General features: G+C 39.6%; 1 protein-coding gene across 2 annotated transcripts in view; it reads left to right on the forward strand.

Annotated features, from left to right (window-relative positions):
• Positions 1 to 25533, forward strand: part of Mdn1 (midasin AAA ATPase 1) — a 156163-nt gene that overhangs the window by 110286 nt on the left and 20344 nt on the right. For both annotated transcript variants that reach the window (XM_042679510.1, XM_042679511.1), the window contains exons 65-85: positions 56 to 329; positions 1972 to 2207; positions 3122 to 3217; positions 3760 to 3854; positions 4080 to 4201; positions 4777 to 4923; positions 5932 to 6041; positions 6686 to 6759; positions 7469 to 7667; positions 9469 to 9631; positions 11572 to 11718; positions 13361 to 13490; positions 14518 to 14623; positions 15333 to 15448; positions 16350 to 16832; positions 17108 to 17334; positions 17780 to 17935; positions 18114 to 18283; positions 18797 to 18958; positions 21452 to 21589; positions 24311 to 24452. In XM_042679510.1, coding sequence (XP_042535444.1) covers positions 56 to 329; positions 1972 to 2207; positions 3122 to 3217; positions 3760 to 3854; positions 4080 to 4201; positions 4777 to 4923; positions 5932 to 6041; positions 6686 to 6759; positions 7469 to 7667; positions 9469 to 9631; positions 11572 to 11718; positions 13361 to 13490; positions 14518 to 14623; positions 15333 to 15448; positions 16350 to 16832; positions 17108 to 17334; positions 17780 to 17935; positions 18114 to 18283; positions 18797 to 18958; positions 21452 to 21589; positions 24311 to 24452 — 3493 coding nt within the window. The remainder of the gene's footprint in view (positions 1 to 55; positions 330 to 1971; positions 2208 to 3121; positions 3218 to 3759; positions 3855 to 4079; positions 4202 to 4776; positions 4924 to 5931; positions 6042 to 6685; positions 6760 to 7468; positions 7668 to 9468; positions 9632 to 11571; positions 11719 to 13360; positions 13491 to 14517; positions 14624 to 15332; positions 15449 to 16349; positions 16833 to 17107; positions 17335 to 17779; positions 17936 to 18113; positions 18284 to 18796; positions 18959 to 21451; positions 21590 to 24310; positions 24453 to 25533) is intronic.

Genomic DNA, 25533 nt, shown 5'->3' on the forward strand with positions numbered 1-25533 from the left:
TTGATATCTTACGCTTGTGATTTTTACAGTCTTACTGTTCTCATGCTATCTACAGGACTTTGAAGATATTTTGGAAAAATCAACATTAGAGGAGAACAAAGGAACCTCAGCTGGGCAAGAAGAGGAGGCAGTCACAGACTTGGCTCTCCTCTCTCAGAGTTCAATGCAGATGGTGATGCTGATCCACCAGCAGTTGTGCCTCAACTTTGCTCGGTCCCTGTGGTACCAACAGACTGCACCACCACATGAAGCAAAGCACTATCTCAGCCTGTTTCTGTCTTGCTATCAGACTGGAGCATCTCTTGTGACACATTTCTACCCTCTAATGGGTATGGCAGTTTATTTGCGTTACATATTTAGGAAATCAAAATGAGTAGATCCGATTGCTACTCTGGAATGATTAAAATAATGAATTCCTATGTTCACTTAATTCTTTCTTGATTCTTTCTTTTCTTTGTTTAAGCTTAATGAGTTTGTGCATTTTAAAATTTAAAATTCCACAGTAAGGTGGATTTTCATTATTATTGAGTACTTGGCTTATATGATTCTTGTCTTCCTGTATGCTTTTCTAAAAAAACTCAAATAATTTTGTGTGTGATGGAGGAATGGGGTCAAACTCAGTGCCTTACACATAGTAGGAATGCACTTTACCACTGAGCAATAGTCCCAGTCCTGAAATTAACGTATTTTTGCTAGGCACCGATGCTGCAATTTGATTGTGGTTTAAAAACCAGCCAAGGCAGGAAACTCTGTGAAACCCTTATCTATTTTAAAAACAGCTAGAAATGGAGGTGTGACTCAAGTGGTAGAACATTAGCCTTGAGCAAAAAAGCTCAGTGACAGTGCTCAGGTCCTGAATTCATGCCTTGGAACTAGCACATGCACAGGCACTCACCCATGCACACACATGTAGTGTATTCTTGAGAGCAGCTTAGAAATTAATCTTAGAAACTTAGAAATTAATCTTACAGACTGGGTGCCGGTTGGTCACGCCTGTAATCCTAGTTACTCAGAAGGATCGCAGTTCAGAGCCAGCACTGGCAGGAAAGTCTGTGAAGACCCTGTTCTCCAATTAATCACCAGAAAACCAGAAGTAGAGCAGTGGCTTAAGTGGTAGAGCACTGCCTTGAGCTGAAGATCTTGGGGATAGTGCCCTGTCCCAGAGTTCAAGCCCTACAACTAACAAAAAAAAGAAAAGAAATTAATCTCACAGAATCTGTTTACTAATGATAAAGTTTCCCGTATGGCTTAACCTATAATATGCATTAACCTATAATAGTAGGAAAGAGCTTTAAGTTTCCTTTTTGTTTGTTCATAGCAATTAAAAAAGCCAATAATTTGAATGCATCAAATCCAGTGTTCTGCCAGGCAATGATGGCCTACATCTGTAATCCTAGCTACTCAGGAGGCTGAGATCTAAGGGTTGCAGTTCAAATCCAGTCCAGGCAGGAAAGGCCTTGAGACTCTTATCTCCAGTTAACCACCAGAAAACCAGAAGTGGCACTGTGGCTTAAAGTGGTAGAGTGCTAGCTTTGATCAAAAAAAGTTTAAGACAGTGCTGGGCCCTGAGTTCAAGCCCCACAACCAATAACAACCAAAAAAAATCCAGTGCCCATCCTGTGTTTGTTGCTTATACACAGACATACCTGAGGGGCTGGGGTTTAGGGCGCCTGCCCAGCGCGTGCAAGGCCCTGGGTTCGGTCCTTAGCTCTGGGAGGGAAAAAAAAAAAAAGCTACAAAAGACCAAAAAAAAACCAAGGCAACGGCACAGACATACCTGAGTTAAGCTACTTATATCCTAGAATATATGGTCATTATGGTATTAGAGTCATTGGTTTCTATATCAGTATTACTTTGGGGAAGAATAAATGAAATAGCTTCTTTATTAGTTCCAATTTATTCATTGTTCTGAAATCTTTGTAAGTTGGAAAATTCCCTGAATTCACCAACTTGATCTTGTTAATTTTACAGGAGTTGAACTGAATGATAACCTCTTAGGGAGCCAACTTTTGGCCTGTACCCTCTCCTATAACACCCTATTTGGAGAAGCAATTTCAGACCTTACAGTAAAGACTGATGGACCCTACGATTTCTACCAGCACCCCAATGTGGCAGAGGCAAGGCAGTGTCAACCTGTGCTTCAAGGCTTCTCAGAGGCTGTCAGTCATTTGCTACAGGATTGGCCGGAGCACCCCGTACTTGAGCAGGTAGGGCAGCCAGTTAGAGTTCTGCACTTCACACTATGTCCAGTGACATTGACTTGTGCATTTATTCATACATAGAAACAAAGGATTACAAAAGCGATACTCCAAGCCAACTTCAGAATGAACCTACCTGTTTGCATTGCTCCTATATAAGTAATATTTAGGAATTCCATTAATGTTATTTGTTAAGAGTTACCACATTACCATGTTGCTATTTTTTCTGTTTATTCATACACATAGTCCTAATATTAAAGGCCCCATGATTTTCTTAAATGCTCTAGAAACAGACCTTGGTTATTTAGTATTGACAGTTTGAATTTCAACATTTCTCTGGTCTTCACCTAATTTTATATTTTTTAATGCCTTTTAAGTGCCAAATTAGAAAAATGTTTATTCATAAACAGTTTATGAACATTTTGATAGTTTATCAACAGTTTTGAGTTGGTATTTTCCAGTAGAGTTCTTTTGTGGAAGTATTTATGTAGTAGGACCCACCATCCTGGGAATTTGTTTCCAGTTTGTGTGTATATGTGCATATGCATGTGAACACAGGTTCACTATTACACATGCACTAATGCTGGGGTTTGAAATCACTGTCTTGCACTTGATTTGCTTGCTTGCGTAGCACTCGTACCACTTGAGCCATGCTTCTAGCTAAGCAATTTTCGGCTCATTGGAAATCGAGTCTCTCAGATATTCCTTATCAAATCACAGTCTTCCAGATCTTAGCCTTCTTAGTAAGTAGTATCACAAGGGTGAGCCACTATCACCAAGCTCTTAAATAGTTTTTAGTGACACTTTCAAAGGAGAGAGTAACATTGGGACCTTCTTTAATACCCTTGTGACTTTGAGTCAGTGATTTTTTTTTTTTTTTTTTTTTTGCTAAAAATATCCCCCCTTTTTTTTCTTTCTGGTAGCTACTGGTTGTAATGGACAGAATTCGTAGTTTCCCGCTCTCCAGTCCTATCTCAAAGCTCCTGAATGGCTTAGAGATCCTTCTGGCAAAGGCACAGGTAAGATGATTCCCTCTTTTCCTTATTTTATTTTGTAGTAAATTATAGTTTGATTTGGGGAATTTAAACATTCTTGTTTTTCTTTTGTTGATGAGACCAATGCAAGTTACACTACTGACCCTAGGATCAAGATGAGCCAAGTCACCTCATTTTGAGGATAGGACATGGTATCCACATCCCAGCAGACCTTCCACTGGCTGACTTTGATCTTCCACAGTCCCTATTCAACCTTGGAGGTGGCTGCTTCCTGCCTCTTTGTTTGACAGAAAGTGGCCACATGACTTCAGGGATAGCTAAAGGCATGATTTTAGGCCCCAATCTAAAAACACCCTGTACTTTTGTCTACCTCTAATATTAGCTCTACTGGACTATGTCATATGGCCAGGAAGAACTTAAAGCCAGATAATGTAGGATGTAAACTGATAGCTAAAGGTAAAATATGCTAAAAGTCCTAGTAATCTTCTCTCAAAGACCTAGATGTTACTGGGGGAGGGAGGAAGTAATTAAGGAGTTGAATAATGCCCTTAGTAATGTTTTTATAGGATTGGGAGGAGAATGCAAGTCGCACTTTGTCTTTGCGGAAGCATCTGGATTTAATCAGCCAGATGATTATTCGGTGGCGTAAGCTGGAGCTGAAGTAAGTAACTTATTTGAGATTCTCTGGGCTTATCTAATATCACAGTTACACTATATGCTTTTTGGCCCAGAGTTTAAAGCAGGGCATTGAAATGCTATTAATACAAGCCATGCATTTCAAAGTAACAGACTGAGCAGCCATTCTCTTTCCATTTGTGGGGCTGTTCAGTATTTAATGTGAGTCTTTGTCTTAATGTATCTATGACCTCTTCATTTTTGTTTTCAGTTGCTGGTCTATGAGTTTAGACAATACTATGAAGCGCCACACTGAGAAATCCACAAAGCATTGGTTCTCCATTTATCAGATGCTTGAGAAGCACATGCAGGAACGAATAGAGGAGCAGGAAGGTAATGCACGTGACTTGTCTAGAGAACCAATCATAGGAACTTTTGTTCTTCTGTGTCCATGAGATTATCAAAATAAAGATTGCCTTGATATAGGTAGTTAACATGCTTGAGTTAAAAGTGTTGCTCAGATGGGTGCAAGTGGCTCAGGCCTATAATCCTAGCTACTTAAGATGTTGAAATCTGAGGATCATAGCTGAAAGCCACTCCAGGCAGGACAGTCCATGAGACTCTTATCACCAATTAACCATCAAAAAGGCATAAGTGGAGCAGCCTTGAGGAGAAAAAAAAATAAGGGATTGCATCCAAGCTCTGAGTTCAAGCCCTAGTACCTTTCATAATTTGTTGGTGCCTTTAACACAAACCCTGTATAGAGCTGATACTTATAAGTTAGTCACCATTAGCTGTGATCCTTGCTTTAATTAAAGCTTCACTTTAGTTGTGATCTCTACCTAAAGGCCATCCCATTCCCTGGTGTATATTAAGGATAGAACCTGATGGTTGAAGACACTTAGCCTTTTATTTCCATCAGGACCTGATGGTTGAAGACACTTAGCCTTTTATTTCGATCTCTACAGATGACAAGCAGATGACTCTAATGTTGTTGGTTAATACACTGCAAGCATTTATTGAAGGATCCTCACTGGGAGAATTCCACGTGCGACTTCAGATGTTACTGGTGTTCCATTGTCATGTCTTGCTGATGCCACAAGTTGAAGGAAAAGGTGAGGATTTTTTTCTTTCCTTTTCCTTTGAACTGTTAAAATGCATTAGGCTTTGAATTCTCCACAGGAGCCAGATACATTGTTACAGGCTTAAAATCCGGACACTTGTGTCATCTTTAACAGTGTTATTCATGTTAGATGTAGAAAAGAACATTCAAAGTAAATTAGCACAGATCTAGTGAAAGAAGTTGCCAAATGAAGCTCCCAGAACTGGTATGGCAAAGTAGCACATCTACCTAGATATTGTATATTTCCTGCAAAAGCTACTATTTGATCCAGGTCATTTATGTTCTTAGATCATGCCATATAGAAACTGCATATAAACTGCTTTAGTTAGTTACCAACCCTGAATATATCAGGTTTGGGATAAAATTTTAAGCATAAAATGAGTGTAGATTGTGCATTAATGAACAATTTGAGGTAAACCTTTTAATAGACAACATTTAATTAGTTTGGTCAGTTGTGGAGCTTGAACTCAGTCTGGGCGCTATCTCTGAGCTTTTTTTGATCAAGGCTAGCACTCTACCACTTTGAGCCACAGCTCCACTTCTGGTTTAATGGTGGTAAGTTGGAGATGAGTCTCACAGACTTTCCTGCCTGGGCTGACTTTAAATGGAGATCCTCAAATTTCAGGCTCATGAATAGCTAAGATTACAGTCATGAGCCACCAGCACCCAGCATACCACCTTTGAAATGGATTCGGGTCTGTTGATTTTACAGGCCTCAGAAAGTTTGAAAGTAGTGATTTTTAGTAGAACTCATATCAGATATGATCTAAGATAATAGTAAAAGCAAGGAAAAAAAACACTACAAGACAATAAACAGAATAGTGTTAACAATCTGCATCTCTAGGAACTGCTAAGGGAAGTTCCCTAAATATCTGCCTGTGAAAAATGTGTTGGAATCTCATTGTATACAGAAATGAGGAAGGTTCATCACTGAAGTGTGAAGTCCGCAGGTGGTACATGCAGCAAGTGTGGTGTTTTGTTTCCTTTTCATTTCTTCCAGATTCACTTTGCAGTGTTCTATGGAATTTGTACCATTATTACAAGCAATTCTTTGACCGAGTCCAGGACAAAATTGTGGAACTTCGTTCCCCCCTAGAAAAAGAACTTAAAGTAAGATGGAACAGCTGTCACGATCACCCTTGGAGAACATAATCAGCAAATTCTTTGTCTCTAGATCTATTTTTCTGTCTGTTTAATAGTGAGGCAGGGGTAAAGGGCATAGAAGCAAGTATTTCAACAGTCAGGTAGGATGACAAGATTTACATTTGGTCATGTTTCTTCCTGTTGGTGAACTGACCAAGCATATGAGGTGTCAGTGGAGTGGCTCCTATGAAGTTCCTTGGAAGATTGCCACAGCCATCTGTTGATATTCACCTGGTCTTGCCCACACTTTTTTTCATCCACCTCAGAAGTGTGTTTTGTTTGGGTCCCTGAACCATTGATTGGGGTGATAGGAAGGAGGGCCTTTCTTTTCCTATTCAGTGAAAAGTATTGTTATGGACCCAGTTCTGGTGTGAGAGACATGATTGCTTTCTAAGCTGGGGTGCATATCAGATACACTAAGGATTGTGGTAGCACTCTTTGGGATTTCTTTAAGACAAATTCATGCTTCCTCTTGTACTTGTTCCTCAACACATAGTCCTGTGTTTGGGATGGAATGGGCTCTCAGGTCTATGGCTAACAGACAATCTTAAGAAACAGCAGAATGACATTAGCTTTAAAAGGCCATCTTTTGGGCTTTGTTTATTTTTCAGGAGTTTGTTAAGATATCGAAGTGGAATGATGTCAACTTCTGGTCTATTAAACAATCGGTGGAAAAGACACATAGGTAATTCATGTTTTTAAAGCCAAACACACCAAAACTTACAATTCTATTTGGTAGGCAAAAGGAGGACTACATTATTAATCTATCTAATACAAATACCTTGACCTTCTACAAAAGCAACTAAATTGTTTTGATGTTGTTACCCTAAAACATCACCTACTACTAGGTAGAGCAAAATTTCCCTGAGGAAAGAATGAGTGTAAGCTGGGCACCATTGGCTCACGCCTGTAATCCTAGCTACTCAGGAAGCTGATATCTGAGGATTATGGTTCAAAGCCAGCCCAGGGCAGAAAAGTTCACTAAGAATAAGCCAGAAGTGGCGCTATGGTTGGAGGTAGAGTGCTATAGCCTTGAGCATGAAGAGGTTCATGGACAGTACACAGGCCCTGAGTTGAAGCCCCATGATTGTCAAAAAAGAAAAAAAAAAGTGCACCTTGGGACAAAATACACTGTGTGGCCTAGAGGCCACCTACTAGCTATTTATCATGAGAAAGCAACTCCACCATTCTTTCAGTTTCAGTTGTAAAAAAAAAAAAAAAAAAAACAAAAAACGAAAAAACAGTAAATATCCGTCATATTGTGTGTGTGTGTATTATATATGTATATATATATATCCACATGCATATGTGTGTACACATATACACACATTATAGTTTTACATATATGTCCTAACTTTCAAATCCATTTTGCCCTTCTTAATACCTGGGGACAGAACCCTCTTTAAATTCATGAAGAAATTTGAAGCTGTCCTGAGTGAACCTTGCCAGTCTTGCCTGGTGGAGAGTGACAAGGAGGAACAACCTGACTTTTTGCCCAGGCCAACAGATGAAGTCACAAGTGAACTGTCTTGCATTCAGAGTCTGAACCAGGCACTGAAGGAGACCCTATTGGCTCGGTCAACCACTGGGCAGGTACTAGCTGGTGGGACAGTGTGTGCTTAATCTATACCATTTTTAAGAGGTGTCCTGAGATTTAGACAACAAAGTTCCTTTGAAATGTTGTTTTTTAGATTTGTATAGTACCTGTTTTTAATTGGCCTTGCTGTACAGTTAACCAAATTGTTAAGTTTGTTAGACAACTGCTTATCTGTAAACATTGTATGTACTTAGAAGAATTGCATCAGTTTTAAAATGTGCTATTGAAACTGTCTCTGGGCTGCTATATCAGGTGACTACCACACGGAGGTGACTTCAGTGTTTGCTACTGACTAGGGTAAATACTTGGTTCCAGGACTGTTTTTCAAATTGATTACGCAGGTTGCTATAGGATGGCTGTTCCTGTTGCCATCTCAGGGGACTGAGATCTGAATATCAAGATTTAAAGCCAGAAAAGTCGGTGAGACTCCTCTTCTTTTATGGGTCCTAGGGCTTGAACTCTGGGCCTGGGAACTGTCCCTCAGCTCTTCATCTCAAAGTGAGCACTCCAGCACTTGAGCCACAGAGTCACTTCTGGTTTTCTGGTGATTTATTGGAGCTGAGTCTCATGGACTTTTCCTGGCTTTGAGCTGCGGTCCTCAAATCTCAGCCTCCTGAGTAGCTAGGATTACAGGCATTAGCCACCAGCACCTGCAAGACTCCGATTTCCAATAAATTGCTCAGGAAAGGCTGAAAATGGCACTGTGGCTCAATTGGTAGAGTACTAGCCTTGAGCACAAAGAGGCTCAAAGACAGTTCCCAGGCCCTGAGTTCAAGCCCCAGGACCAGGGGGGAAAAAAGTATAATGGAAGCTGAGTGTAGGGGAGGGGTGCCTGTAATTCTAGTTACTTGGAAAATGGAGAGTAAGGTATTCTGGTCTAAGCCAATTGGTAGACAACCAATGGCTGGTTGTGGTAGCACAGTCCTGTGAGCTTTGCTAGAAAGCATAAATTGGAGAAGTGTAACCTACTAGGCATAAAACAAAATCTTAACAAAAAGAGTTGGCAGAGTGGCTTAACAATAACTGTGGAGATGCCACATACCTGCCAAATTTCTATAGATTGTCATTTCACTGTTTCTGTCATTCTGGTCAAAATTTTTGCTTTGATAGTGATTACATTGAAATTTCACAGAATCTTTTCAGGGTTGGGGGAATGTTAGAAATATACCTACCTAATGGATAACACCTTTTCCCTTCATCAGTATCTGAATTTCAGACATTAGAATTGTTATAAGGGTGGATAGTGGGGTAGTAGAAATAAGATTTGGTGGGGAACACATTCATTATTCTTACTAAGGCTTAGGCTTAAGGCCTTGCACTCATTTGCCTTGCTTTTTTGTCTGGGTAATGTGCCTTTAACACCATAAGAGCAGAAATTATTCTACTGTGTTTATAGGACAAAACCTGAATCTCTTCAGGGCTTTCTGGGTGAGGAGTCTCTCTTATTTTCATGTAAAGAAAGCAATAATACAGAAAGTGAAGGCATGACACAGGTGGTAGAGCTCCAGCCTTAAATGAAAAATCAAGCAAAAGAATAAGATTCTAAGTTCATTTTTGGCATAAATAAAAGACAGGAATATAATTTTTTTTATTGTGAAAATACCGTACAGAGGGCTTACAATTTCATAGGCAAGATAATGAGTAATTATCAAGCGAGGAATATATTTTTTTTAAATATCCATTGTATATACATCAATTTTACTGTAGTGTTACATTTGTTCTCATGAGGTTTCTAAGATAGCAGTCAAAACTGCTGTCATTGTTGGCAGTGAGTCTAACCTCCATTCTGTCCCATAGGCCACAGTTCCAGAGCATTGTCAGAGTACTGGTCCTTTCTCCGTGGAAGGGGAGCTTCTGCGTCGCTTGCCAAAGCTCTTGAAACGAATGAGAAAGATGTGTCTGACATTCATGAGGGAGAGTCCCCTGCCTAACCTAGTAGAAGGCCTCGATCAATTCACTGGTGGGTGTCAGTAGCCGGGGTCATGTGTGGGACTTGCTGTGTTTTCCCCAATGGCCAAGGATGGCTAGAAATGAGTGGCTGTGTCTTTTCTTGATATGTTATATAGTGTTCAACAATTCGCTTAAGAAATAAGTGAGCTAAAAGTCATTAGAGCTCAAACATAACAAGCACTGAAAGCATCCAGTACTCATTTCCTCTTGTTGTTGCCTCATGTAAAACTAGAAAGGTTAGGTTAGGTCATTAAGTTTTTTTTGAGATCTCACTATGCTGGCAGGCTGGTTGAGCTCTTGGGTGTTAGTTTAGGTCATTAAGTTTCTTTTGAGATCTCACTATGCTGCCCGGCTGGTTGAGCTCTTGGGCTCAAGTGATTCTCCTGCCTTAGCATCCTGAATAGCTGAAAATACTAAATATACTACTAAGCCTTGCCTGGCCATTTTCTATGATATCCTTGTCATTATCTGTTCTTGTTGGCTGGTAGCATAAGTAAATGAGCACAGAGGTTGACATCCCAGGCTCTACACTGGCTCCATCTTTCAGAATGTTTCTCTTGTATAAAAGGAAAGGGAAGATGTATCCATAGTCCTCTTGCTTTCTTTACTTCAGAGAGGTATAGCAGTTTTCTGTGGCTGTACTTGCTCAGGATGAGGGATGAGAGCCAACATCTGCTCAGTTGTGTTAACAGATCGGTGACTGAGAATGGAAGGTAGACCCTAATATTAAAATGAATTGAGCCTTTGGCAGCCTTGTCTTTCTTATCACTGTCTACCTCCAACCCTGTGAGCATAATGGGACAGGACAGATGCAGTCCTTGTCAGGAAGCCCTTTGCTTTTTATAGTAGGATATTGCCTATCCCTTAGCCTAAGGACAGGGGTTAGTGGGAACCACATGCAAAACGTTGAGTTCTGTGACATAGAGGAGCTTCTCTGCTAGCCCTCTCGCCATGTCAGTATAAAGAGTGTGGTCACCTGTCCTAGTCTGTGGACTGCTTCTATTTGTCTGCTAGGGCTGCCTGACAACATACCACAGACTAGGTAGTTTAACCAACAGAATTTACTGTGTTGCAATTCCAGAAGCTAAACAGTACAGCAACAACACATAGATAGGACTGATGTCTTCTCAGGCCTCACTTTGGCTTACATATGTTCCTGTTTGCCCACTTGATTAGTCTTCTATCTTCTTGGTCTTAAAGGAAGACAGAAAATGGATTACTTTACCTATAAAGGCCTTGTATCCAATATAGTCATATTCTGAAGTACTGGGGCTAGGACTTTAGCAACAGAAGGATTTTGTGGCAGGACAAAGAGCCCATAACTACTCCCATGATGGCACCAGTGGCAGATGGGCAATCCCCTTTATATTGTAGGTGCCTGTGCTATTCGTGATGTTGCATGTGCCTATAAGAAGAATCAGGGTTTTAGTGTCCAGTAGACTAGGGCTAAAGTCCTATTTTAGTCACTTTAGAAAGTGGTAAGACATCTCTGAGCCTCACAGTGTAAAAGGGAGCTTCAGATAAGTGCTTCTGAAGTTGTGCAGATTAAGAGAGTATTTAGCAAATACTAGCTACTGTGTAGGATGTTAACACATACTGTATTTGACAGAAATTTGTTAGGCAATGAAAAGTTTAGTATAAAATACTTCACGTATTTGGTGTTCAGTAGCATTGGGTATTTTTTTTTTTCCCTTAGGATTGATTATAAAAATCTCTAAATTACAAAAAAGAATGTCCACTTTTATTTGGATTTATTATCAGATGTGAAGATATGGTCTTGTTTTTCTATGGCCATGCTTAATGAGTTTGCGTTAAAGCACATACTGAGCATCTACATATGGAATGTTTTCTAAATGCTAGGGTCCGTGTTCAGGACTGAGATGGAGTGGCTCATGGTTTCTGATTCTGATGACACCAAAGGTCCTTGTTATTGTGTTGTTTTCCCTATAGGTGAAGTGATTGCCTCTGTAAATGCGCTGCAAAGCTTAAAGGTGGATCCCTCTGCAGAGAGGGAGAAGCAGCACTCAGAAGCCAAGCACATTCTCATGCAGAAGCAGCGAGCTCTATCAGACCTCTTTAAACACCTTGCAAAAACTGGTAAGTCTTCCTAAAACTGAAATATAATGACTACCTCTGGAGAAAAAAAAACTGTTGACTTGGATATAAATTCTAGAAATGGTGAGAAAACAAAGCAGCGGGCAAGTTCTTTCTAAGAATTTTAGTGATGTAAAGGAAAATTCTGCCATGAACTGTTGTTGATTACCAAGTATTTTTAGGGTTTTTGGTTGTTGTTGTTTGCGGTTTTGTTCTGATTCAGGAGTTTAAACTTAGCCTTGCATATATTAGGCAAGTTTAGTACCAAAAAATCTTAAGCCCTCTCACCCCAGTTAGAATGGCTATAATCAAGAAATCTACAGATGCTGGAGGGGATGTGGTCAAAAGGTTGGAGTGTAAACTTGTTCATCCACTCTGAAAAGCACTATGGAGGTTCCTCAAAAGACTACAAATAGAGCTCCCATAGGACCCAGCAATCCCACTTTTGGGCATTTACCCAAATGATCAGAAACAAGGCCATAATAATTTATCACAGCATTATTTACCATAGCTAAGATATGGAACCAACTCAGATGTACCTCAGTGGATCAAGAAAGTGTAAGGGGGTGTGTGTGTGTGTGTGTGTGTGTGTGTGTGTGTGTGTGTGTGTGTGTGTGTGTGTGTGTGTGTGTGTGTGTGTGTGTGTGTGTGTGTGTGTGTGTGTGTGTGTGTGTGTGTGTGTGTGTGTGTGTGTGTGTGTGTGTGTGTGTGTGTGTGCGCGCGCACAATGCAATTCTGTGCTTCCATCAGAAAGAACGACACCGCCCCATTTGTTAGGAAATGGAAATACTTGGGAAAAAATCATATTAAGTGAAGTAAGGCAGACCCAAAGAAATTTAGGTCCCTATATGGTTTCCCTTATTTGCAATAACTAGTGTACATCTAGGATAATCTTATCAGATAAGCAGAAAATGTCAAAAGCTAGGTACATATGAACCTATAAGATGATGCTAATGAACCCCAAGATACAGACACAAGAGGTTGTTGTTTTTAATGTACTATGTGATTGTTTTTGTGTGTGTGTGTTCTTCCACCTATGGTATATCCCCTCTTGTCACTGTATTTGATTTTAGTACCCTGCACCTAATATATACATTTGTCTAATTTGGGGAGGGGAAGAGAAATAGCAAAATGCTGAAACAAGGACACAGGATGACCCATTGCAATAATCATCCTCACAAGACACTATGTTGGAAATGATCTTTACAACTTTAGTGGCCCAGGGAGAGGGGATAGTAGGAAAAAAAGGAGGGGCTAACAGTGTTTGACAAGAAGTATACTCATTACCTTACTCATGTAACCCCTCTGCACAGCATCTTTACAAAAAATTTAAAAGAAAAACTAAGCCCCTACTCCAGGAATCTTGTTGAAATGCATTTGCTTATCCTGTCTCTATGTTGAGCAGGATTGGGACTGAGTATGCATTTATTTATTGCTGTATAGCCCACCTGGCCTTTTACTTTTGATCTGCCTGCATCACTCTCAAAAGCTGGGATGACAAATTTATACCACCATACCCAGTTACTTGCAATTCAGACAAGTTTCTGGGTGATGCTCTTCAGAGGATTTCAAGTAGCAGGGACAGTGAGGGCATATCCTCTCTACCTGAGTTTCTTTGCTTAAACGAATGCTGTGTGTTTCCTAGGTTTGTCATATCGTAAAGGTCTTGCTTGGGCTCGTTCAAAAAGTCCTCAAGAGATGCTTTATCTTCACCCGTTAGATCTTCAGAGTGCATTGTCTCTAGTCAGCAACACTCCAGAGGCTGATGCTACTAGGTTGGTTGGTTTGTTCATGTTTTAATTACAACTAGAACACATCATTCAAGTGTTTGTCTTCATTTGCAAAAATGAGGATAGCAATCATTTGTCTTGGGCAGAGTTGTTACAAAGATTAAAAATGATACCTTTATAAAAATGCCTCGCACCTAGCACCTGCTAAACATCTAGTAAGTGTTCATTTTTTTCTTGGTTTCTCTTTTCTTATATTCACCTTTCCAGGGATGTGTGGGTGGGTGGGTGAATGAGTGAGTGAGTGAGTGAATAGATGGGTAAATTTGTTTGAGTGTGCCTTGTGCATGTACATTATCACTGAGCTGTTGCCTCATTTCTGGTTCTTTGAATTTCCTGAGGTGTACTCACTTGATTTGAATGTACAGATAGAAATCTGAGAGAATGGTCACATTTTTACTGCCTCTACTATATCTAAGTTCTAAAATAATGTAAACTTTAGAGCCTGTAAGCTTTTGGGACAGAGCTTCTTCTATGTTGCTATATATACAAAAGTTATTGTACATGTTTTTTAGCCAGTTTGTAAATTTTGATCAAAGATGTTTGGCCTTGAACTTTGGATTCAACACAATCACGAAAGGAGGAGGTTTTACAGCAGCCAGATGTGCTTTACATTCTCATTAGTCACCAGTTAGTGACTTCTGACAGGACTTTGTTCTCTAGTCCTCTTAATACCCTTAGGTTTCCCTCACTTGAGGTCATCTGTCACTACCATGTGTAATTAGTATTATCTGCTTCACTCCTGTGCCTGAATTTAGGACCTCTAACTTCCATTTACAAGACAACTACAAAGAGTTTAGGGAGGAAAACATTTTGTAATTATTTTACTATGATAATTCAGGTGCTAAATATACAATACATTCATTGTATAAAGGGCTAATGCATACTTGGTTGCATGAATGCATCCATGCAGAAATAAATCTGTATCAACTATTGCCAGTTCTACAGTCTCTGAATCTTCAGGGTCTGTGGTGGTAGAGTGTGGTTTTAATAAAAATATTGATTCTCTTTGCAGGCTTCTTACTGAAATATCATCTTCATGGGATGGATGCCAGAAGTATTTTTATCGATCTCTTGCACGACATGCCAGGCTTAATGCAGCCCTAGCAACTCCTGCTAAGGTAGAATGCCACAGCATGAGAACTGTGGAGCCAAAGAAAGCTCCATTTTCTAATTACCAGGAAACTGTTCTCAGACCTTTCCAAGTAATAGCTGGTTAGTGGATATGACTGAGCTTTTTGCAGAATATCATTAAACTTAGAATTATCCAGTATAATTTTATACTATATCATAAAGCATCTTATAATAAATTTTATACATGCATTTATAAATATGATCAATAGTATAAGAACAATTAAAGAAGAAAGATTTCACATTGAGAATGCTACCGTAATCGCTGTTTCGTTTTTGTTTTTTTTTTTGTTTTGTTTTTTTTTTATTGTTACTGTAAAGGTGAAGTTCAGAGGAATAGCAGTTACATGAGATAAAGAGTACATTTCTTTTTGGACGTTACCCCTTCCCTCATGTGCCCCCACCCGCAAGTTGTATAGTTCACTTTCAACATAGTGTCTAGTGGGTACCACTGTGCCTTAATTACTTTTACCTAGCATTGGTAGTTAACCTAGTCCTTGTTGATGGAATACCAGTGACATAATCTGAGAAATACTGCTCAGAAACATGAATGCCTTGCCTGTAAGCATATAAGCAGCACATCTGCTGCTTATATAAGTAAATAGTCTGAGAATGTTCCATGAAATAGCTTTCTAGTGGAGCCTCTGAGTGGTGTTTGCCAACTACACTTTCAGCATGCTTTCCTTCTCACTGTGTCAGGAGATGGGCTTGGGCAACATTGAGAGGTGTAAAGGGTTCTCAGCACATTTGATGAAGATAGTCATCCGACAACGCCGCTCCCTGACCACTCTGACTGAGCAGTGGATCATCCTCAGGTATCAGCTAACTAACTAATGGATTTATAGCATAAATTATGAAAGAACTCCCAAGTCAGCTTAGCTAGTAAGACCTGCTCTTACTAGCTTGTGAAATGGATCTAAAGCCCATAGGCAAGTGGGTTTTTCTTGGCTCTGCCATCTGGCTCTCCTCCCGTCATCTCCCATACTGTGGCCATGCTTTTGTGAGAATGAGTCCTGGGAATAAGTTCTGGGCAAAGCACAGAGAAATTGTGGGTGAACTACACCTAGATCTGGAATATTCAAGTTTGCCCAAAGTCCTTGTGAGCTAATAGGGTTGTATTCATGGGATTGGGGGATCCTGGTATCTGGGCACAGATTAGAATTTTCTTTTACTTGGGCTCTTGGGAATTCCACATGACAGTTTGTTAAGCTATACATAGTGTTCCTCAGTGGAAGTAGAAATTAAGAGGACAGTTAGAAGGACTATTACTTGTTAAGTTGGTTCTCGTCTGGGAAATAATATTTACAAATACTTTAGCTTCACCTATTTTGTGCTCTATTCATGGAGTTCATTTAGTAAAGTAAAATGTATTTTCTAAGTAATAATAGTTAAAAATCATTGCAAAAGTGTGATTGTGTTGGTTGGTAGAGGATTCAAGGGGTCAGGTAATAGGCCATGAGTTTTATCTGGTACCTAGTTTGTAAGTGGGAGAGTTCTCATTTTTGTACATTGTGATGGAGAGGGTCTAAATGATTAAATCCAATGATTAAATCCATGGTTGGCCAACAATCTTCCATTTGGAATACAAGCCTAACCCTTTCTTAATTACACGTGAAAGCTCAGGTTTATTCATAAGCATTCACTCATATGTCAAAAACAACTTTATGACTTGGTTGAAGATGCCATTGTGTTTTCTCCATGGGTTTCTCTACACAGGAACCTCCTCAGCTGTATGGGGGAGATTCACAGCAGGCTGACAGGACCCCTGGTCTATCCTGTGGCCTTCCCACCTCAGGATGGTGTGCAGCAGTGGACAGAACGGCTCCAACACCTAGCCATGCAGAGCCAGATCCTGCTGGAGCAGCTTTCCTTGTTTCTCCAGTGCTGTCCAAGTTCAGGGCTGACTACAGACCATGGTGATGGTCCTGTGCAGGGTCAGCCTTCTGCCCTTCTGGAGGGAGAAGAACTGGACAAGGGACCACTAGCCAGATCAGTACCAGACCTAATTCTTTCTGACCTGAGATGCCCATCCCCAGTACCTGGAAGTCAGCTGCCCTCTGGTTGCCGGATGCAGAAACACGACCAGCTTTGGCAACAGTCCGTTGCAAGGTTAACAGAGATGCTGAAAACCATTAAAACAGTGAAAACTGAGGTTGACAAAATTAGGCAGCAGTCCTGTGAGACTCTGTTTCATTCTTGGTGAGTATGTCAGTCTTTTACTGTCTTCTGTGCTTGGATACTTGAGCAGCAAACAATCATGAATAAAATTAGGAAAAGAATTCTGATTCAGATCTCTGACATTAATGAACTTGCATGGTACATTGTAATATATATTTATATATATTATATATATGTATCTATAAACTGTTGACATATGATGGGTTTTTGCCCTGTATACATTGTAGTTATGTGAGGATTGGGAGTATATATTAGTATAACTCCATAATTTCAACATTATGGTATTTCTATTGCAGGAAAGACTTTGAAATTTGCTCTTCAGGGCTGAATTGCCTGTCCCAAGTTTCATCTCATTTGCAAGTCCTAGAATCCCTGTTCATTCTTCCAGGGATTGAGGTTGAGAAAACAAACCCACAAATGGCATTATTTGAAAGCATGAAATATGTTAGAGGAGAAATCAATAAAGCTATAGATGACTTCACCACTTGGAAAACCTATCTGCTTGTTTCAGGCAACCAAGGAGGTAAGGAATGTTTAGTAAAGAAATAAAATCTCAGCAGAGAGATGACTTACGACTTACACATCTAGAACCTATTTGGGGTTTTAAGGCTTGAAGAATGATTAGAATTCATAGCTTTCAACTTTTTGTTGTTTTCATTTCTTCAAAATCCTTGTATCTGGCTAGTTACATTCTTTGTAGCACAGAGTAACCTGCCTGTTTTCCTTCAAGCTGCAGAGTTTGGGACTGATAAAGTGGAATAAGTTAGTATTTAGACACATTGTCATATTTTCTCATTTCTGCCATGTCTTTATAATACAGGGTAGCTTAGAAGTTTATCTTAACCTGTGTAGTTTGATGTGGTCTTAAATAGTAACAACTTAAGTACAAATATATATTGTTTATGGTTTTTCAGAAGTATGAGAGAAAGTGATTAGTTTTGTTTGTTTTATACCTTACTACTTCCTAGGAAACCAAATGTTGGATGAAAGCTTCGTTGAAGATTTTTCAGAGCAAATGGAAACTGCTATCCGGGCAATCCTGTGTGCTATCCAGAACTTAAAAGAAAGAAAAAGTAAAAAAGCAGAGGAAAGCACTGACCAAAAAGGACTAGTAGATGATGATGGTATGCCTGAAGTGAGACAAAAATTACTTTTACAGTTTACTTGATTTTTCTTAATGATTTGTGTGGCTAAATAGTTCTAGGTAGATGTAGTAATAGATGGCTGTGTGAATATAGATGAAAGATGTGTTTTTTGTCTCTTTTCTGAATCTTACTTGTCATTATTGACTGTGAATGAAAGAGGGAGCAGGCTTCGAGAGACTACAACCAGGACATCTAACAAAACTCTTAGAGGATGACTTCTGGGCTGATGTGAGCACTCTGCATGTGCAGAAAATAATATCTGCTATCTCTGAGCTGTTGGAAAGGCTGAAATCCTACAGTGAGGATGGAACCACATCAAAGCATATGGTAATCAGCTGTTATTTACAGACTTTTTGTTCCTTCAGGGTAGGCTAAGTAAAGGCAGGGTTGGCTTCACCTTAAGGTGCCCAGTACCCAAATCCCTAAAAAAAATTGGCTTCATCTATAAGTGTAAACATCACTAATAACCTTTGATAAAGTAATGTTTGCCCATTAAGTATTACAGTTATGTGGATATGCTATTTTTGGATTCTTCCACATTCCAAATAGGCATTCTCAGTATCTGCTGCTAGTGAGATAGAGTAAGAACTGTAGTATAATGAGTACAGAGAAGAAACATACTTTGTAGGACAATGTTTAATTAATGTGCTTTAAAGTGCACTTTTGTGACAGTTTATGGAGTGTTAAAAAACCTGAGACTTACTATTATAGAAGTCATCCATGAACATAAATATGAAATTGTATTAGCATAGCCGCTATCTAGTTTTAAGACACTTTGATTACCACAAGGAGACCTAACACCACCAGAGTGAATAAACATAGACTTTTTTTCACCCCCAGTTCTTCAGTCAGTCCTGCCACTTGCTAGTGCGTCTGGTGCCCATGCTGTGCAGCTTCTCAGACCTTGTCCTCTTCTTCCTGACCATATCTTTGGCAACTCACCGAAGCACTGCAAAGCTGCTCTCTGTGCTTGCCCAGGTCTTTGCAGAGATCACCCAAAAGGTAAGAACTGTTCATATGGTGAACTGGATGAACCCTTTTCCTTTTGTGGTGGTTTTGATGGACTTTTATTTGGAATCATCACAAGTAGCAGGAGGCCATTTTCTCTTCCGGTGGCTTTTAGGACTTTATCTAGCACTATTTGCTATATAAGCCTGTTTCCATTAAGATATAAAACCCTTTATTGTTTAATTCCCTTATCTCCACAGCTATCTGAAGGGTCTACTCTTTATTAATATAGCCTTTCCTCTTACTCCCCAATTTGAAGACTTCAGGTAATTCTTTCATTAGACTTAAGAATTAATCCTTAAGCCTGTTTTCTTAAAATGACTTAAATTTAGGACAAAACAATAAGGCAACTTGTGATATTATTAATAAGGGAGTTGTTTTTCATTCATGCATGTATTCAGCACTGTTAAAAGCACCAAGACTGTACTGCTGAGAGGCAGCCTAAGCGGAAGATCCGTCATGGAGTATCCAGTGTCTGGACTCTTGAGTTCATCACTTACCTTCTCCAAGCCTCCCTCAGCTTCCTCATTTGTAAACTTGTCATTTGAGATCTGATAAACTGAAGTTGTAGTCTAAACTTCTATTAAACACTCAAGTTTTCTTTAAGCCAGGCATGATGGTGTATTCCTCAATCTCACCTTTTTTGGAGGTAGAGACAAGAAGATGTGAGTTCCAGATGAGCAAAGTTATTAAGACCCACCTCACGGGGCTGGGAAGGTGGCTCAGTGGTAGAGCACTTGCCTTGCATGCATGAGACCCTGGGTTCGATTCCTCAGCACCACATAAGCAAAAAGAAGAAAGCCGGAAGTGGCGCTATGGCTCAATTGGTAGAACGCTAGCCTTGAGCTAAAGAGCTGAGGGATAGCACCCAGGTCCAGTCAGGCCCCACAACTGGACCCTTCCATCCCCCCCACCCCCCAAAAAAAAGACCCACCTCAAAACCAACTGAAAGCATTCTTTCCTAAACAAGTGCTAGATTCAAGTTTATAGGTTCAGTCTCCACTTCTACTCTGAAATTCTGGAATTAAACTAGAGGATATATATGTATCTTTTTTTTTTTTTTTTTTTTTTTTTTTTTGGTGCCCGGTTGAACTCTGGGCCTGGGCGCTGTCCCTCAGCTCTTCAGCTCAAGGCCACCACTCTACCACTTGAGCCACAGAGCCACTTCTGGCCTTTTTCTTTTTGCTTATGTGGTGCTGAGGAATCGAACCCAGAGCCCCAGGTATGCAAGGCAAGCACTCTACCACTGAGCCACCTTCCTAGCCCGCCAGTTGCAGTTATTATACCTTGAAAAATGTACTCCTGTACCATGAGAAAGGCAATTTTGTACCTTAAGAAAGATATCTGAAACTCCTCTGAGTCATGTGCTTATACTTAAGAGTATCTTTTAAAATAGGGGAAAATGATATAAGTTAATCAAAAGGTATTTCCAATTATAATATCCAATTATATTTGTAGCACTTGTCAGTAATGCTGAAGAAACTTCAAAGTAGGTTAGACACAGTACTTAATAATAGATTTATGTTTCCATGTAATATTGGTTTTGAGTCTGTGTGCTATTTCTGGGACTTGAACTCAGGACCTGAGCACTGTCCCTGAACTCTTTTGCTTAAGGCTAGCACTGTAGCACTTAAACTACAATACCACTTGTACTTTTTTGCTGGTTAATTGCAGATAAGAATCTCATGTTTGTTTCTTTGTTTGTTTTGCCAGTCCTGGGACTTGAACTCAGGGCCTATGCACCATCCCTCAGTTTGTTTTCTCAAGGCTAGCACTCTAGCACTTGAGCCACAGTGCCACTTCCTGCTTTTTCTGTTTATGTGGTACTGAGGAATCGAACCCAGGGCTTCATGCATGCTAGGCAAGCACCCTACCACTAAGCTACATTCCCAGCTGACAGCTTATTTTTAAAGTACATTTTTGTGCTGAGATTGACAGATGTCCTAATAGCTTGTGTTTTCTTAGAGTTACCTTTTTTTTTTTAATCAAGACCTCTTTTTGTTTTTGTTTTTGATGCCTGTATGTGGCTTCTTTGTACCTCGTGATTTTGATTCAAATTTTTGCTCAAGGCTGGTCCTCTAACCATTTGAGCCACAACTCCATTTCTGACTTTTTGCTGCTAATTAGAGATGAGAGTCTCACAGACTTTTCTGCTAGGCTGGCTTCAACTATTTTCTGACATGAAAATAGTTTTGTTAACTATCATGAATATTGCTGTTTCCTCTCTAGACATGTTCTGTCCTAGCTCACTTGTTCCTCTAACTAGAGGCCTCTACAAAGTTAAATTTTTCTGTATTAAATCTGGTGTTATCTGTGAAACTGAATAACTTTTAGCACCAAGCTCTTCTGTACTCTAGCACACTGCGCTTGAAAAAGAACATTTCTTTGATTCCTCCCCAGACTCACCTTCACTACATGGCATAACTAGAAATGCCTTTTTAATTGCTTTTGTGTTTTAACTATTTGTTCCATGTTTTTTTCCCCAAGGGATTTTGCTTGCCCAAAGAACTTATGGAAAACTCAGCAGGAGAGGGAGCCACAGAGTTCCATGACTATGAAGGAGGTGGAATTGGAGAAGGCGAGGGCATGAAGGATGTGAGTGATAAAATAGAAAATGAAGAACAGGTATGTTTTCACTTGCATAAAATAGGTATATAGAAATGAAGGGCAATGACTCCTTTTCACTAAGTTATACCCAGTCGCTTTTACTAGGCTAGTGATTTTTAAATCCTAAAAGCCACAGGAAGGACCTTTGCAACTCAACCATCAATTAGAATTTGGGAGGAAATGAGTTTTCCAATTTGTTAATAAAAGGAGAGGTATTTGCTGGTGATTTTTACATGGGATAATATAATTAGTAGTACATTCAAGGATAAAAAGATTGGCTATTATAAGTAATAATTAAATAATATCAAGTTTGCTATTCATAAAATTTAGGATGTGTTGAAATTCCTACATCTACAAACATCTTTTTTTGGATTAGTGTTACGAATACTTGTAAAATGCCATGGGCTTTGATTCCTGTTAGAATGCTTTCTTAAATGTCTATCTTATTTCGGATGATGTATGTGTCTAAATATACTGTTATTCATTAGTTAGATTAACTAATTGTGGCTTGGAAATAAAAGATAATTTTTTATCACTATTTCTACATCAGGTCATGAATTTATATTTAATGTCAGATTACAGGCAAGCTGTGTGCTGGTGGCTCATGCCTGTAAACCTAGGTATTCAGGAGGCTGAGATCTGAGGATCACAGTTTGAAGCCAGCCCAGGCAGAAAAGTCACAATGAAACTCCTATCTCCAATTAACCACTCAAAAAACTGGAAGTAGAGCTGTAGCTGAAAAGTGGTAGAACCCTAGCCTTAAGCAAAAAGCTCAGGGACAGCACTCAGGCCCTGAGTTCAAGCCCTGTGATCAACAAAATAAATAAAATAGCAAACCAAACTAATTCCTTAGCTGCGTTTATGTGAGTGTAGCTGAGTTTGATTTTTTTTTTTCTGTATTTCTCAGATTGAATTAGCATACACTAAGTGAAAAGAATTTGAAGTAGAAACAATAGAAATGCGTATCTAATGAAAATATGATCTAAGCAAACATTAAATGAGATAAAAAGCTACCAGATAATCTGACAAATTCTATCTTTTCTTACAAAATTCTAGTAAGAGTTAAAGACAAATAGGTATGTGAGGGTACTATATTTGTACTTGTACAAGGATGTTCATTATGGTATTCTTTATAAAGGTGAGAATGGGAGAGGAACAGATTCATGAGAAGGGAATTATGTAAATTATGATGGTACCATCTTTGCAAGGCAGGACTAAAATTGAACAGAATGAGATTAATTTGTTTGTGACAGCATGGAAATATACCCAAGATATTTTTTAAGTGAAAAGATGTTTGAATAAATAATAGTTTATAAAGCACAGGATCACTTTAGTATGTGTTAGTATATACTTAACTGACAAAAGCTGCAAGATGAGCCAGGCATGGTGGCTCATCCCTGTAATCCTAGCTACTTGGGAAGTGGAGATCAGTATTGTATTTTTTTTTAAAGAAATCTGGGGAGGGCTGGGAAGGTGGCTCAGTGGTAGAGTGCTTGCCTTGCACGCATGAGGCCCTGGGTTCGATTTCTCAGCACCACATAAGCAGAAAAAAGCCAGAAGTGGTGCTGTGGCTCAAGTGGTAGAGTGCTAGCCTTGAGCTGAAGAGCTGAGGGACAGCACCCAGGCCCAGAGTTCAAGGCCCATGACTGGCAATAAAAAAAAAGAAGAAATCTGGGGAAACTGTTTGTGAGACCCCATTTCTACTAACAAAAGGAGATTCACATGTACCAACTTCAGCTATGCAGGCAGCATATACAGGAGATTGAGGTCCAGGACAACCCAAATATAAAGATAAAACCCTGTTTGTCGGGGGGAAAGGGTAAAGCTAAAGGGACTAGGGGTGTGCTAAAGTGATAGAGTACTTGCCTACAAAAAACAAAATCCTGAGTTTTAGACACCAGTACAAGAGGGGAGGAAGAGAGAAAATTTATTTTTCTACTCTTGCAAAAATACATGCTTTTTAAATAGCTCTAAAATTGGAATATATGTAAGCATGTGTGTGTGTGTGTGTGTATATATATATATATATGTTTATTTAGTTAGTTAGTTATTACTACATAGTCGCCTATGCCTATTATCCTAGTTACTCAGGCAGAAATCAGGAAGCTCACAATTCAAAAAGGTGTCAGGTGTGATGGCATATGTTTTCACCCCAACTGGAGAATTGTGGTTTGAGGCTGGCCCAGAGCAAAACTGCTGCAAGAGCCTACCAAATAATAACTAAAAGGAGGCTTAGGAATATGGCTTAGTAGTAGAGTGCTTGTCTAGCATGAATGAAGCCCTGGGTTCAATTCCTCAGTACCACATAAACAGAAAAAGCTGGAAGTAGTGTTGTGGCTCAAGTGGTAGAGTGCTAGCCTTGAGCAAAAACTCAGGGAGAGTGCCCAGGCCCTGAGTTCAAGCCCCAGAACTGGCCAAAAAAAAAAAAAAAGGAAGGAAAACTAGCAATTTCCCAAGTTCAAAACTCAATACTGTCCAAAGAAATAAATTTTTTAAATCATTTTTTACAATTCCTGTGAAGAAAACCTAAACTGAATTCTATACTCCAAGATAAAAAAGCAATAAAGAAAAAAAAATATAAAACTTTTGACAAAAAATTTTGCACATGACTACCTCTATCCATTTTCCTCTCCCTAGAAATACTTTGGCATCATTTATCTTGGCATTTATATATTAGAATTAAAATAACATTATTAAGGCTACTATATTTATTTACTTCCTATAATACTCTTGATACAGGTAGAGGATACATTTCAGAAGGGTAAAGAAAAGGAAAAAGAAGATTCTTATTCAAAGTCTGATATTAAGGGAGAAGATAATGCCATTGAGATGTCAGAAGACTTTGATGGTCAAATGCATGATGGAGAGCTGGAAGAACAAGGTTTGAGATTATCCATCATTTCATTCTTGTTTCTCAAAAGGAGATATTTTTTCTTTCTTTTTTTTCTTTTTTGGGTCCAGTCATGGGGCCTGAACTCTGGACCTGGGTGCTAGAGTAGCCATACTGCATGATGCTGTCTGTCCTTCTCTGTCACTCCAGCCCTTACCACCACAGAAGGAGAAATAACAACAGACAAGGGACAGATAAGTAATGTAACATCAGGAGGTGATTTTTTTTTTATCGGTTGTGGGGGCTGGGTGCTGTCCCCCAGCTCTTCAGCTAGCACTCTACCACTTGAGCCACAGCGCCACTTTCAGCTTTTTTCTTTTTGCTTATGTGGTGCTGAGGAATCGAACCCAGGGCCTCATGCATGCAAGGCAAGCACTCTACCACTGCAGCCCTTGTTTTTTTTCTGAATCCAAGAAATAACAGGTTCTGAGTAAGAAGCCTATTATAACCTTTGCAACAAGTTGGTTATTCTACATAACTAGCTGTGTGGCCCACCTACTCCTGTAAGGCAGGTGTTAAGAGTCTGTTCTAGAGATGCTTTTTTGAGTGAGCCAAGACACTGGAAGTCTGAAACAGAGATGAACTTTTTTTTCTCCCAGTTTGGGTAGGACTTGAATTCAGGGTCTGGGTACTGTCCCTGAGCTTTTTTGCTCATGGCTAGGGCTCTACCACTTTGAGCCACAACCTCACTTCTGGTTTTCTGGAGGTAAGAGTCACAGATTTTTCTGTCCGAGCTGGCTTTGAACCATGATCTTCAGATCTCAGCCTCCTGAGTACCTAGGATTACAATGTAAGTTACCAGTGCCTAGCAAGAGATGGTCTTCAACAGAGCTTGGCTCTAAACTGGAAACACATTTTCTTGGTAGTTTGGGGTTTCTTTTTAGTTTTAATTACTTTTTTTCCTAGTTGCAATTTTTTTTTTTTTTTTTTTTTTTTTGTCAGTGGGACCTGAACTCTGGGCCTGGGCACTGTCCCTCAGCTCTTCAGCTCAAGGCTAGCACTCTACCATGTGAGCCACAGCACCACTTCTGGCTTTTTCTGCTTAAGTGGTGCTGAGGAATCGAACTCAGGG

Source organism: Dipodomys spectabilis, unplaced genomic scaffold, assembly GCF_019054845.1.
Source record: "Dipodomys spectabilis isolate Male_0828 unplaced genomic scaffold, ASM1905484v1 ptg000053l, whole genome shotgun sequence".
Lineage (NCBI taxonomy): Eukaryota > Metazoa > Chordata > Mammalia > Rodentia > Heteromyidae > Dipodomys > Dipodomys spectabilis.